Source organism: Erinaceus europaeus, chromosome 16, assembly GCF_950295315.1.
Source record: "Erinaceus europaeus chromosome 16, mEriEur2.1, whole genome shotgun sequence".
Taxonomy (NCBI): Eukaryota; Metazoa; Chordata; class Mammalia; order Eulipotyphla; family Erinaceidae; genus Erinaceus; species Erinaceus europaeus.
Window position 1 is genome coordinate 47,208,258 of NC_080177.1, and position 14,628 is coordinate 47,222,885.

The 14,628-nt window shown below is 39.5% G+C and overlaps 1 protein-coding gene across 19 annotated transcripts in view; it reads left to right on the plus strand.

Annotated features, from left to right (window-relative positions):
* The window catches only part of MGA (MAX dimerization protein MGA), a 127,572-nt gene that overhangs the window by 106,997 nt on the left and 5,947 nt on the right, over positions 1-14,628 (plus strand). For 18 of the 19 annotated variants that reach the window (XM_060175017.1, XM_060175028.1, XM_060175019.1 and 15 more), the window contains 6 exons: positions 1,880-1,989; positions 6,690-6,741; positions 9,051-9,257; positions 10,280-10,391; positions 10,915-11,148; positions 14,168-14,344. In XM_060175017.1, the coding sequence (XP_060031000.1) occupies positions 1,880-1,989; positions 6,690-6,741; positions 9,051-9,257; positions 10,280-10,391; positions 10,915-11,148; positions 14,168-14,344 (892 nt within the window). The remainder of the gene's footprint in view (positions 1-1,879; positions 1,990-6,689; positions 6,742-9,050; positions 9,258-10,279; positions 10,392-10,914; positions 11,149-14,167; positions 14,345-14,628) is intronic. The other variant, XM_060175027.1, reaches the window with a different exon arrangement.

A 14,628-nucleotide genomic window follows, 5' to 3' on the forward strand; every position in this document is an offset into this window, starting at 1 on the left:
CTGCAGATCTGCTTCACCACTTGTGAAGCGACTCCCCTGCAGGTGGGGAGCCAGGGGCTTGACCTGGGATTCTTACGCCAGCCCTTGTGCTTCGCAACACCTGTGCTTAACCTGCTGCACTACCGCCCAGCTCCCTAGACACTACTTTTAAAGGTGGAGTGAAAAATACCTACAGGGGCCAAGTGGTGGCACATCTAGTTGAGCGCACATGTCACAATGTCCAAGAACCCAGGTTTGAGCCCTTGGTCCCCACCTGCAGGGGGGGGGAAAGGAAAGCTTCATGAGGGGTGAGGCAGTGTTGCAAGTCTCTCTCTTAACTTTTCCTCTCTATCACCCCCATCTCTCGATTTCTGTTTCTATCCAATAAATAAATAAAACTTTTAAAAGCCTACATGTCCCATAAAACATAAAATCTACAGTGAGTTTTTGTCATGTGTGCTCAACAAATGGTTACTGAACAATCATTTTAAAACACAATAAACAAGCATTCCAGTGTTGGACTGCTTTCCATACCCCCAAAGTATTGAAAAGCTTGTTTTATGGGATTCTGAGACTTACATTACATTTTATTTGCATATATGTCTTACATGTTTTTGTGAGTGGCATATAAAGAGATAGTTATGAAGTACTCTTAGAATAGGACCTGATATTTATTTATTTATTTATTTATTTATTTATTTATTTATTTATTTATGTTGGCCTCCAGTGTTATGGCTGGGGCTCAGTGCCAGCACCACAAATCCACTACTCCTAGAGGCTTTTTTTTTTTTTAAATATTTATTATTTATTCCCTTTTGTTGCACTTTTATTGTTGTAGTTATGATTGATGTCTTTGTTGTTGGATAGGACAGAGAGAAATGAAGAGAGGAGGGGGAGAGAAAGATAGACACCTGCAGACCTGCTTCACCACTTGTGAAGTGACTCCCCTGCAGATGGGGAGCCGGGACTTGAACCGGGATCCTTACGCAGTCCTTGCACTTTGCGCCATGTGTGCTTAATCTGCTGTGCTGCCACCCGACTCCGGAGGCTTATTTTTTCCCCTTTTGTTGCCTTTGTTGTTTTATCGTTGTTGTGGTTATTATTATTATTATTATTGTAGGATAAGACAGAGGGGGAGAGAAAGAAAGACACCTGCAGACCTGCTTCACCACTCGTGAAGCGACCCTCCTGCAGGTGGGGAGCCGGGGGCTTGAACCAGGATCCTTATGCTGGTCCTTGCACTTTGCGCCGTGTGCGCTTAACCATTGCACCATCACCTGACTCCCAGGACCTGATTTTTAAAAATATTTATTTACTTATTTCCTTTTGTTGCTCTTGTTTTATTGTTGTAGTTATTGTTGTCTTTGTTGAATAGGACAGAGAGAAATGGAGAGAGGAGGGGGAAGGCAGAGGGGCAGAGAAAGATAAGACCCCTCAAACCTGCTTCACCACTTGTGAAGTGATTCCCCTGCAGGTGGGGAGCCAGGGGCTCAAACCAGGATCCTTCCCGCCCGTCCTTGCACTTTGCACCACCTGCACTTAACCCGCTGCACTACCACTCGACTCCCCCAGGACCTGATTTTTATTTCCTTCTTTTTCATCATTTTTTTTTGTCATTTAGTTTCAAAAGGATGTACACAGTTTTAACATCTCTGCACCTGAAATAACTAGAAATAGCCACTAAAATCCATCAGTCTAACCCTCTAGAGACCCTCTTGGTGATGTTACATATAGATATGCTTTATGCTCTGGATTGTTAATACTTACCATGACTTAATTTCTTACTATCAGTACTCATAACATCACTTGGAACTAATTAGTCTTCTATGGGAAACATTCAGTTTAAAAGCTTGAATGTGCTTACTTTCTAATACTTTATTGTTGAAATGCTGTATTTCAGAGTAACTGTGTTGAATACACTGAAGATGATGAGGAGCAGGTAGACATTGAGACTGTGGAAGAGCTGTCTGAAGAAATTCACTCTGCCCACACACAGACTTTGAAACAGTCGTAAGTCTTTGGTTTTTTATTTTTGTTTTGTGATCATAAATAAAGAGTTTTCTCCAGGAGTTCTGGGTAACTCACTCAGTTATTCCTTTAACCATTTTCTGATCATCAGCTTAGAGGCACTGGAATTGGATTGTAATGAATTTGCCTTAGTTGTTAGAAGACAAAGTGCAAACAATGTACTTTTGGAGTCTGATAACATTGATATTAAAATACTAGTTATGGGGAGTCGGGCGGTAGCGCAGTGGGTTAAGCACAGGTGGCACAAAGTGTAAGGACCAGCATAAGGATCTCAGAGCCCCCGGCTCCCCACCTGCAGGGGGGGGTCGCTTTGCAAGCAGTGAAGCAGGTCTGCAGGTGTCTATCTTCCCTGGCTCCCCTCCTCTCTCCATTTCTCTCTGTTTTATCCAACAACAACAGTAACTACAACAGTAAAATAACAAGGGCAACAAAAGGGAATAAATAAATAAATATTTTTTTTTAATGCTAGTTATGCTAATAGCTATTTGACTTTGGGCAAGTTTTGTTTTGTTATATTCAGTCCAATCCAGGGGCCTCGTTATGCGTGTTCCCAGCACTACCAGGCCAGCCTTTTCATTCTTTTAAATTTAGAGACCTTTTTATTTTATTTTATTTACTGTTATTTATTTTCCTTTCTGTTGCCCTTGTTGTTTTATTGTTGTTATTGTTACTATTGTTGTTACTATCTATTTCCTGGCTCTGCACAAACCTTTAATATTCCAGAATTTTAGACTTTTTATAACCTATCAAGTAAGAGGAAAATAACCCATTTGAAATACTAAGTGGGACTACAATGATTACCATAATTGACACAAGATCACTTTCTTTATCTTTTTTATTTAAAAAAAATTATTTATTACCAGGAAGTGGCAGAGAGAACCAGAGCATCACTATGATACAGGCGATATTAGGGATGCAGCTCTGGACATTGTGATTTTTATATCTAAAGCACTAGTGATGGAGTCTGGGTGGTGGTGCAACTGGTTAAGCACGTATTTTATAATGTGCAAGGAACCAGGTTCAAGCCTCTCATTACCACTTGCAGGGGGAAAGCTTTGCAATTAGTGAAGCAGTGCTGCAGGTGTTTCTCTGTCTCTCTTCTGCTGTATTTCCCCCTACCCTTTTGATCTCTGACTCTCTCTATCCAATAAATAAAGAAAATTTATTTTATTTTTTTATTTTTATATATTATATTTATTTATTCCTTTTGTTGCCCTTGTTGTTTTTTATTGTTGTAGTTATTATTGTTGTTATTGTTGTTGGATAGGACAGAGAGAAATGGAGAGAGGAGGGGAAGACAGAGAGAAGGAGAGAAAGATAGACACCTGCAGACCTGCTTCACCTGTGAAGCGACTCCCCTGCAGGTGGGGAGCCGGGGTTTGAACCGGGATCCTTATGCCGGTCCTTGTGCTTTGTGCCACCTGCGCTTAACCCGCTGCGCTACAGCCCGACTCCCCTTTTTCAACTTCTATGAGTGAGATTATTCTATATCTTCCTTCTTTTTCTGAGTGATCTCACTTAACACAATTTGTTCAAGTTCCATCCAAGATAAGGCGAAAAATTTGAATTCATTATTCTTAGTAGCTCAGTAGTATATATACCACAACTTGGAATAGAGTTGGTGTGTTACACCAAAGTAAAAGACTCTGGGGTAGGGGGAGGGTTCAGGTCCTGGAACATGATGGCAGAGGAAGACCTAGCGGGGGTTGAATGGAAATACGGAAAACCGAGAAATGTTACACATGTACAAACTATTGTATTTTATTGTCAACTGTAAACCATTACTCCCCAATAAAGGAAAAAGAAAAAAAAATGAGGTTACAAATTGAATCACTAGTAGCACATGTACCAGAGTGGTACCTAGTTTCTTCTGTGCCCCCCCCACTTCCCCCTCTCTCCCTCTCCCCGACGCCTTTTCTCTGCCTATATTATTTCATGAATTAAAGTATCTTAAAATTTTTGAAAATATAGATGTTTTTGTTCTGTGCTATGCTGTGTACATTTTACCTTAAAATTACCATATAAAGTTTATTATTTTTCATTTATTTTATTTTTGAGAGAGTTGCAGAGAGAGGCACACACAGAAAGAATCACTAGAGCACTACTCAGCTCTGTCTTATGATGGTGCAGGGGATTGAACCTGAGACTTTGGAGCCTCAGGCATGACAGTCTCTTTGCATAACCATTATGCTATCTCCCCCTGTTCTTACTTTTCACCTGTTCTTATTTTTCAACTTCTGTCTATGAGTGGGATCATCCCATATTTGTCCTTTTTCTGGCTTATCTCACTTAACATGACTCCTTCAAGCTCCATTCAAGACGAGGTGAAGAAGGTGAATTTACCATTTTTAATAGCTAAGTAGTATTCCATTGTGTATATAGACCACAGCTTACTCAGCCACTCAGCTGTTTTACTTATTTGCATTTTCATCTTTCAGTACATCTTTGATAGACGATTAATATTAAGTTATCCCGAGGTGGCACAGTGGGTAAAGCATCGGACTCTCAAGCATGAGGCCCTGAGTTCAATCTCTGGCAGCATATGTACCAGAGTGATGCCTGGCTCTTTCTCTCTTCTACCTTTCTCATTAATAAATAAATAAAATACTTTTAAAAATACTAATATTGCGGTCCAGGAGGTGGCGCAGTGGCTAAGGCACTAGACTCTCAAGCATGAGATCCTGAGTTCAATCCCTGGCAGCACATGTACCAGAGTGATGTCTGGTTCTTTCTCTCTCTCCTTTATCTTTCTCATAAATAAATAAATAAAATCTTTAAAAAAAAGATTAATATTAGTGATATAAAATAATACTGTAATTTACTAAGCAACAGATAGTTTAAAAGAAAAGTACATGGGGCCAGGTGGTGGCGCACCTGGGTGAGCGCACATGCTACAATGCGCAAGGACCCAGGTTCAAGACCCTGGTCCCCACCTGCAGGGGGAAAGCTTCACAAGTGGTGAAGCAGGGTTGCAGGTGTCTCTCTCTCCCTCTGTCACCCCCTTCTCTCTCCATTTCTGGCTGTGTCTATCTAATAAATAAAGATTTTTAAAAAATTTTTAAAAAAAGAAAAGTACATAATGGATATCATTGGTAATTCACAGAAGAGGAAACCTAAAGTTCTGCTAAACACATGTAAATTTGTTCAAATGCGTGGTCCAGGAAGTGGCACAGTGGATAAAGCATTGAACTTTAAAGCATGAGGTCCTGAGTTCAATCCCCAGCCTCAAGTACCAGATTGATGTCTGGTTCTTTCTCTCTTGTCTTGAGAGCTTATCTGGAGATTCTAGCAGAGGAATCATATACCCTCCAACAAAGACCGGTCCATCTCTATTTGAGGAAGGGCATCCTCTTAGACTGAGCATGCAACTTCAGGAATTACACACATGGAGTGGTGAAGGGAGGAAAGGGACACCCACTTTGTCAGCCAGATCAGAGGAATCAACCAGTCAGAGGATCAGTGGGGTGAAGATGTCACAGCCAGATTGCCTTCACATCCTCTCTCCTGTCTTTACCAGTAGTAAATTAAAAAAAAATTGTTTAGCATAAATTATGACATAACTAAATCAGTGGTCTTACCAATTCATGTCTGCAAAACTATTAGATACTGAGACTTTTTTTTTTTCAAAAAAGAGGAATTGAGACTCTTACCTTGGTGTAAAAGAATCTGTTGCAGGTAGGAGTGTAAGTTATTAAAACTATGTTGGAGAGCATTATGACATAACTAAGAATTAAAATTGTTCTTTCTTTTATTTTAGTCAGCATTCTATTCCAAGTATTGTCCCTAAAATAAAGGCCACATAGCTGTAAAGTGGGTCATATATGGGACCATACATTGCAGCATTGTTTGATATTGAAAATTGCTTTCAGGGGGGAGGGAGGGAGGAATGTAGATATTATGAAAATAACTTAGAAAAATTGCTACTTTTGAATAGTATATCTGCTAAACTAGTTTTATTGATATATCAAATAAGACATTTTTTGAAGAGATAGAGTGGGAAAAGATTCACTATAATATATATAATATTGACAATATTGTGTAATGATTCCTTTTGTGAGATGCATTATATTTTACTGATAAAACAGTAAGATATGCTTGGTAAGATCAGTTTGGGAGTGCTCTTACCAATGGTAAAGAAAGAAGGATGAAACTATGGACTGGCTCCACAAATTAAAATAAAATTCCAAAGTGAGTGGTAAATACCTGGAAGTTATTTATTTGTATATGCAGTTTTATTTTTGTTTGTGTGTGTGTAATTTTTTTATTATCTTTATTTATTGGATAGAGACAGAAATTGAGAGTAACTGGGAGAGAGAGACATCTGTAGCACTGCTTCATTACTTGTGAAGCTGTCCCCATACAACTGTGGACAGGGGCTTGAACTCCAGTCCTTGAGCATTGTAACGTGTGATTAACCAGGTCTGCCTCCACCGGGCCCCTTTATGCAGTTTTCTATGCCTGAAATACTTTGTGACTAAAAACAGTAATTTGCAGCTTCAGAAATCATTTGGTTATTTTTTATAGGCAAAGTATTGTTGAGTAAATCATGTTGCCACATATTTTATCTTAAGGAAAACAAACGGTATAATTATCAGTTTGTGATAATTTGGTTTAAGATAACTTTGAAGTAGGTTTTTGATTAGTGAATTTTAGTAACACGTCAGAAAATACTATTTTTCTAGGTGCCGTACCCGTACTTCCGCAGATGACAAAGCAACTGAAAGGAGTCGAAAGGTATTTATAATCTTTTGAATTAAGTCTTATCCATTAATAAAATTGACAACATTTGTGGTTAGGGTTAGAACAATAAATGCTTTATGACTTTTCAGGGCTATTTTAACCTGTTTTTTCCCCCTTAAGGAAATTGTACCATTGACCCTGTTCCTCCCTTATAATTTTCTTACTATCCCTATATAATAGTATAGGGTGGTGGGGCCTAAAATGAGTGTCAACTTATGAAAAATTAAAATATTTTATTTTTTATCAGAGCACTTGCTCAGATCTGACTTATGGTAGTGTTGGTGATTTAACCTGGGACTTCTAAGCCTTAGGCATGAGATCCTTTTGCATAACTATTGTGCTTTCTCCCCACCCTTGTTTACTTATATTAATGGAAAAGAGTAAGTGTGGGGGGTGGGGATGGAAAGAATCTTAGCATAGCATCAGTATGGAATAGTTTATGCCAAGGATCAAATTTATGCCTTCTTATATAGTCCATGCTGTGCCACCTCCTGTGTTGCAGAACTTGTGAAAATTGATGCATTTATTTAAAAACTAATTCTATAGAGTGGCATTTTAAGGTAAAACAAATTAATATTCTTTGTTGTCTGGGCTCAAGATATATTCAGTATGTTTGTGGTACTATAAGAGAGGAGAGAGTGAGAGAGGAAGAATGCAAGCATCATTTTGACATATCCAGTGTAGGGAATACATTGACTTCATTGATCTGGGATGTCTTTTCATTTAGAGAGAGAAATAACAGCATTTGAGCTTTCTCCTGTGCCCAGCATAACCTCTCATGTTATGTTGGGGCTTGAACCTGGGCTCACATGTGTTAAGGCATGTGTCCTACTTGGTGGATAGCTCTGTAAAAGATAAGAATTGAGGGGGTTGGGTGGTGGCACAGTAGGTTAAGTGCATATGGTGCCAGCAAGGACCAGTATAAGGATCCGAGTTAGAGCCCCTGGCTCCCCACCTGCAGGGTGATCGCTTCACAAGTGGTGAAGCAGGTCTGCAGGTGTCTTTCTCTCTCCCTCTCTGTCTTGCCCTCCTCTCTCCATTTCTCTCTGTTCTATCCAACAACATCAATAACAGCAACAATAATAACCACAGCAACCGGGGGGGGGGGGGGGGGTGGAGAGTGGCCTCCAGGAACAGTGACTTCATGGTGCAGGCACTGAGCCCCAGCAATAACCCTAGAGGCAAAAAAAAAAAAAAAAGAATTGAAATTAAGGTGGAGGGGTTAGACCAGGAGGGAATAGAGATGGTATTGGGGAACCTAAAACATGATGATGAAGGAGGTCTTAAGCTGATGATGGGAATGTTGTACAAATGCCTATTATGGAGAGCTGAGAAGTTGTACTTATGTAAGATGTCTTAATTCATTATTTCCTGAATAAAATAATTTGTGGGAAAATAAAGTTAAACTTGGCAATAAATATGTATAAATAATATGAATGAGAGAAAATAACCAATTCCAAGGCATCCTGAAGTCCAGAAGAAATTTCCTGAAATATGTGAAGTTTGTATTTCAAAAGTTAAGTTTAAGTTGTGGAGGATTTGGTGGGAGAGATAAGCAATCAGATACAGTCAGCAACATGTGTAGTTACAATGGCATGTAGGATTTCATTGTGTATTATTATATAGATTTTTGGTACTTTGGAATTGTAGAGGGAAAGATGAGTTAGAAAGAGCAGCACCTAGCCCTTTACTAAATTGTAAAATGTCTTAGAATATTCTTTAAGAAAATCTTTAAAACATTTTTCTATCTATAAATTTTTTTTAAATATAACTTGCCATGAGAGTACTTGTAATAAATTATATAGACTTTACTTTTTAAATGTCATCAATATTGTTGCTGGGGCTCAGTGCTGATAATTCAGATCCACCACTCCTGTTAGCCATGCCCTGCCCCACCCCCCTTTTTTTTCTTTATTTAATAAGACAGAGAGAAATTGAGAGGGGAGAAATTGAGAGGGGAGATAGAGGGAGAGAGACACAGAGACATCTGCAGTACTTGCTTCACTACATGTGAAGCTTCCCCCTTGCAGGTGGGGAGCAGGAGCTCTAACCTGCACCCTAACCCTAGCACATGATAACATGTACACTTACCTGGTGCTACACTGTCCAGCCCCTTAGATAAGACTTTTTTTTTAGATCTCCCTCATATTCTTCCTTATTTGTGAACCCTTGAAATTTGAGCTTGAAAACGGTATGTTTACATTTATGTATGTTGAAATTTACATGGTTGAAATTTGGTTTGGAGGGAGAATAGACTGCTACTTTGACTTGTATATGTAGTTGGCAGTTTTTTGTTTGGACAGGCTTCATCAGTTCCTCTAAAGTTAAAACCTGATTACTGGAGTGAAAAGCTACAAAAAGAAGCAGAAGCTTTTGCTTATTACCGACGGACACACACTGCCAATGAGCGACGCCGTCGTGGTGAAATGAGGGATCTCTTTGAGAAATTGAAAGTTACACTAGGATTACTTCATTCTTCCAAGGTTTCCAAAAGTCTCATTCTTACCAGGGTAAGTTTCTATATAAATGGCAGACCAAATAGGAGCCAAATTATGTATTTTCTAGGGATTCTGTGAGAAAGAATCTATTGCCCTTGGAGCAGATTGAAATAAAACTACTTAACATTTGAATGTAGACTTAGAGGACTTTTTTTTTTTAAGACTTAATCCCCTTAGGGGAAAATCTTTATGATGAGCCAGAGCCCCCGGCTCCCCACCTGCAGGGGAGTCGCTTCACAGGCAGTGAAGCAGGTCTGCAGGTGTCTGTCTTTCTCTCCCCCTCTGTCTTCCCAACCTCTCTCCATTTCTCTCTTTCCTATCTAACCACAAGGACATCAATAACAACAACAATAATGAAAAACAACAAGGGCAACAAAAGGGAAAAAAAATAAAGATCTTATTTATTAATGAGGAAGACAGGAGGAAACAATGAACCAGACATCACTGGTACATGTGCTGTCAGGGATTAAACTCAGGACCTCATGCTTGAGAGTCCTACACTTTCTCCACTAAGCCACCTCCCAAGCCATGTTTCCTTCCTCTCTATCTCGGTCTCCCCTCTCAACTTCTGTCTTATCCAATTAAAAAAAGGAGGGGGGAGTCGGGTGAGAGTGTAGCAGGTTAAGTGCACGTGGTGTGAAGCGCAAGGGCGGCCAGTGTAAGGATCCAGGTTCAAGTCCCCAGCTCCCCACCTGCAGTGGAGTCGCTTCACAAGTGGTGAAGCAGGTCTGCAGGTGTCTTTCTCTCACCCTCTCTGTCTTCCCTTCCTCTCTCCATTTCTCTGTCCTATCTAACAACATTAATAACAAAAAAAGGGGGGGCAACAAAAGGGGAAATAAATAAACATAAAATTTTAAAAAGGGAATACAAAAACACAACATAGTGTTTCCAATAAAAATTTCAGAAACTTCAAAAATTATTCTAAAATGTACCATGAATTTCTCTAATGTTTTGATTTAACGAAACTATGTAGACCTCACTTGTTTTTAGAAATAACTGAATCATTTGACACAGAGCTACAATTTCTGTTTTAGGCATTCAGTGAAATTCAGGGACTAACAGATCAGGCAGACAAGTTGATAGGACAGAAAAATCTCCTGACTCGAAAACGGAATATTTTGATACGGAAAGTGTCGTCTCTTTCAGGTAAGATGTATAAATGGTTTTTTGGTAAAGAGTATAGCAATATCTTCAATGGTAAGCTCTCAGTGGGCTTTTTAGATACTTAAAAACTTTATCTTGCGCAAAGCACAAGGACTGGCGTGAGAATCCTGGTTTGAGCCCCTGGCTCCCTACCTGCAGGGGAGTCGCTTCACAGGAGGTGAAGCAGGTCTGCAGGTGTCTTATCTTTCTCTCCCCCTCTCTGTCTTCCCCATCTCTCTCCATTTCTCTCTGTCCTATCCAGCAACGATGGCATCAATAATAACTGCAACAATAACACAAGGGCAACAAAAGGGAATAAATAAATATTTTTTAAAAACCTTTATCTTATCTTTCCCTTTAAAAGGCTGGTTCTCAAGTTAAGGAATGGGACAGTTCTGAATTATAATCACTCTTAACCTTGCATAGTTTAAGGGGAATACAGTTAAATTGACTGTATTTCATTTGATTCTATTTCTCATTAAATGGAGTCTCAGAAAGTAACAGTTTATTCCCTATTAATCTATAGGTAAGACAGAAGAGGTGGTCCTGAAGAAACTAGAGTATATTTATGCAAAACAACAAGCACTAGAGGCACAGAAACGAAAAAGGAAGATGGGATCAGATGAATTTGATGTGCCTCCCAGAAGTAGCAAACAGCAGGAAGGATCCTCTACATCATCTGTAGATCTTGGACAGATGTTTATAAATAACAGGAAGGGGAAGCCTTTGATTCTCTCCAGAAAAAAAGACCAGGCTACAGGTAGGAAGGATATTCTTTACTTTCTCTAATATAGATGGACATCAGTTTAGCCACAAATTTAGCTTTAATTAAATGCTATAAAAATGAGTTGTGTAAAAAGTAGAATAATAACTACATTAGTTTTCAGTTTATAGTTTGACACTCAAAATTTTGTGAAGTTGCTAGTCATGGTAACATACAAGACCTGCTTAAGTAGTTTTCTTTTAGTCCATTAGTACAGGACTTTTAAGATACCATCTTTCTAGATTTTTTTCATTTCTTTCTCCCTCCTTTTTCCCTTTCATTCTTTCTTTTCTAAGGCTTTATTTTTTTTAATGATGAGAAAGATAGGAGAAAGAACCAGACATCACTCTGGTACATGTGCTGCCTGGGATCAAACTCAGGACCTCCTGCTTGAGAGTCCAATGCTTTATCCACTGTGCCATCATCTTCTGGACCACATTTTCCATATTTTAAATATGAGAGTTCTGGTTCTAGAAATTGAACCTGGGACCTATCACTTCCTGTATGCTACCACAGAGCTACCAACCTGATCCTTAAATTGGAAGCTTTAAAAAAAAAATCACTTGTGGGAGTCGGGCTGTAGCGCAGCGGGTTAAGCGCAGGTGGCGCAAAGTGCAAGGACCGGCATAAGGATCCCGGTTCGAACCCCGGCTCCCCACCTGCAGGAGAGTCGCTTCACAGGCGGTGAAGCAGGTCTGCAGGTGTCTATCTTTCTCTCCTCCTCTCTGTCTTCCCCTCCTCTCTCCATTTCTCTCTGTCCTATCCAACAACGACAACAACAATAATAACTACAACAATAAAACAACAAGGGCAACAAAAGGGAATAAATAAATAAATAAATAAATAAATATTTAAAAAAAAAAATCACTTGTGAGTCAGGCGCTAGCACAGTGGGTTAAGCGCACGTGGTGCAAAGCACAAGGACTGGCATAAGGATCCTGGTTTGAGCCCCCAGCTCTCCACCTGCAGAGGAGTCACTTCACAAACGGTGAAGCAGGTCTGCAGGTGTCTGTCTTTCTCTCCCCCTCTGTCTTCCCCATCTATCTCCATTTCTATCTGTCCTATCCAACAACGACGACAACAACAATAAAACAACAAGGTTAACAAAAGGGAGTGAATAAATATTTTTTAAAAATCACTTGTGCTTAGTCAAACTCTTACTAGAGTACCAATTAATGTTTGCTATTAAGAAATAAAATTTTAAAAATATTTATGGGAATAGAGAGAGAATGAGAACCAGAGTATCACTCTGGCACATGTAGTGCTGGGGATTGAACCTGGGACTCCATGGTAGCACTTTATCTATACTGTGACATCTCCAAGGCTGCCAGAATTAGTGGATTTTTTTTAAAAAAAATTTATATTTATTTATTTTCCTTTTTGTTGCCCTTGTTTTATTGTTCTAGTTATTATTGTTGTTGTTACTGATGTTGTTATTGTTGGTTAAGACAGAGAGAAGTAGAGAGAGGAGGGGGAGACGGGGAGAGAAAGATAGACACCTGCAGACCTGTTTCACCACCTGTGAAGTGACTCCCCTGCAGGTGGGGAGCTGGGGGCTCCAACTGGGATCCTTTTGCCAGTCTTTGCACTTAACCCCTGCACTACCACCCGACCCCTGGAGGATTTTATTTTTTATTTATTTCTTTTTATTATTAGAGACAGAAATTGGGGGTGGGGATAGAAAGAGGGAAAGAGACAGACCTGCAGTCCTTTGCCACTCTATAAGCTTGAGCCCAGGTCCATGCGTACTGTATGTGTGCGCTTAACCAGGTATGGCACCGCCTGGCTCTGAATTAATGAGTTATAAAATCTTTCTGACTCCTATCTTGATTTTAGAAAGCTTTATTGATCTACTACTTGTTTACTTGTTTATATTCTTAATATTGATTACTTATTTATATTCTTAATATTTTTTAAAACTCATTGAGTAGCTCAGGAATTATGGATTCAGTACTTTGAATAAGGAAATCTGGTTTATATCAACTAAAATTTAAGGATAGATACTAATTTAGAAGAAGTTTTTATATTCATAATCAGTTGATATCATTGCCAAACCATTACTTCAGTGGTCATTTTGTCCAGTTACTTCATTTCACAGGTGAAGAATTTGAACTAATTTGTTAGACATGTATAGGAAAAGAAACCTAGGATTAGAACTGTGTATGCTTTCTCCTGGACTCGACATCAAGGCTCTCAGAAATAGTCCATTGAAAAAGTGGTTCCATAATTCTTTTCCTCAATAATAGAAATGTCATCCCTTAAAAGAATCAGTGTAGGAGGTTGGGTGGTAGCGCAATGGGGTAAGTGCATATGGCTCAAAGCGGAAAGGCCAGTGTACGGATCCCGGTTCGATCCCCTGGCTCCCCACCTGTAGGAGGGTAGCTTCACAAGCAGGTCTACAGGTGTCTTATCTTTCTCTCCCCCTCTCTGTCTTCCCCTCCTCTCTCAATTTTACTGTGTCCTATCCACTAACAACAGCGAGGGCAACAAAAATGGGGAAAATGACCTCCAGGAGTAGTGGATTCACAGTGCAGGCACTGAGCCCCAGCAATAACCCTGGAGGAGGAAAAAAAAATCAGTGGATGAGTAGACATTTTCAGTTTAAACTCATACAAAAGTAAATTTTTTTTATTAAGTTTTTATTTATTTATTTTCCTTTTTGTTGCCCTTGTTGTTTAACATTGTTGTGGTTATTAGTGTCGTTGTTGTTGGATAGGACAGAGAGAAATGGAGAGAGGAGGGGAAGACAGAGAGGAGGTGAGAAAGACAGACACCTGCAGACCTGCTTCACCGCTTGTGAAGCGACTCCCCTGCAGGTGGGGAGCTGGGGGCTCGAACTGGGATCCTTACGCAGGTCCTGGCGATTTGTGCCACGTGCGCTTAACCCGCTGCGCCACCGCCCGACTCCCACAAAAGTAAATTCTACATTGAGGTTCCTTAACTAAATTTGACATTTACTTCTTGCCTTTTAGTTAAACGTGGTTTTTATCCTCAAATCATTTTATTTTCCTTACAGAAAATAGCTCACCTTCTGGCACGCCACACACCTCGGCTAACATTGTGATGACTCCACAAGGGCAGTTGCTCACCTTAAAAGGTCCCCTGTTTTCAGGACCAGTGGTAACTGTTTCTCCTACTCTCTTAGAAGCAGATTTGAAGCCTAAAGCTGCCAGCAGTGTTATGACTCAATCAGGTATAGCATAAGTGTTACCTTCCATTGATAGTAGAAAAGTTACTCTAGATAACTCAGTGACAGTGACAGAGCCTTTCAATATATTCTGTAACTCGAAAGAGCTATTTACTCACCTTTTCTTTGGTAATAGATGAGTCATCAATTTTGTGTTATTCTCAGATGATATAATTCTAAATTACTAATCTGATTCAGTTTTGGGGAGGAGGATAGAGTTGGAAAGAAAGTCTACTAAGTAAAAGGGTATCTTCTCTCTCTATTTTAAAGGGTGTCTTTATAAAGCACTG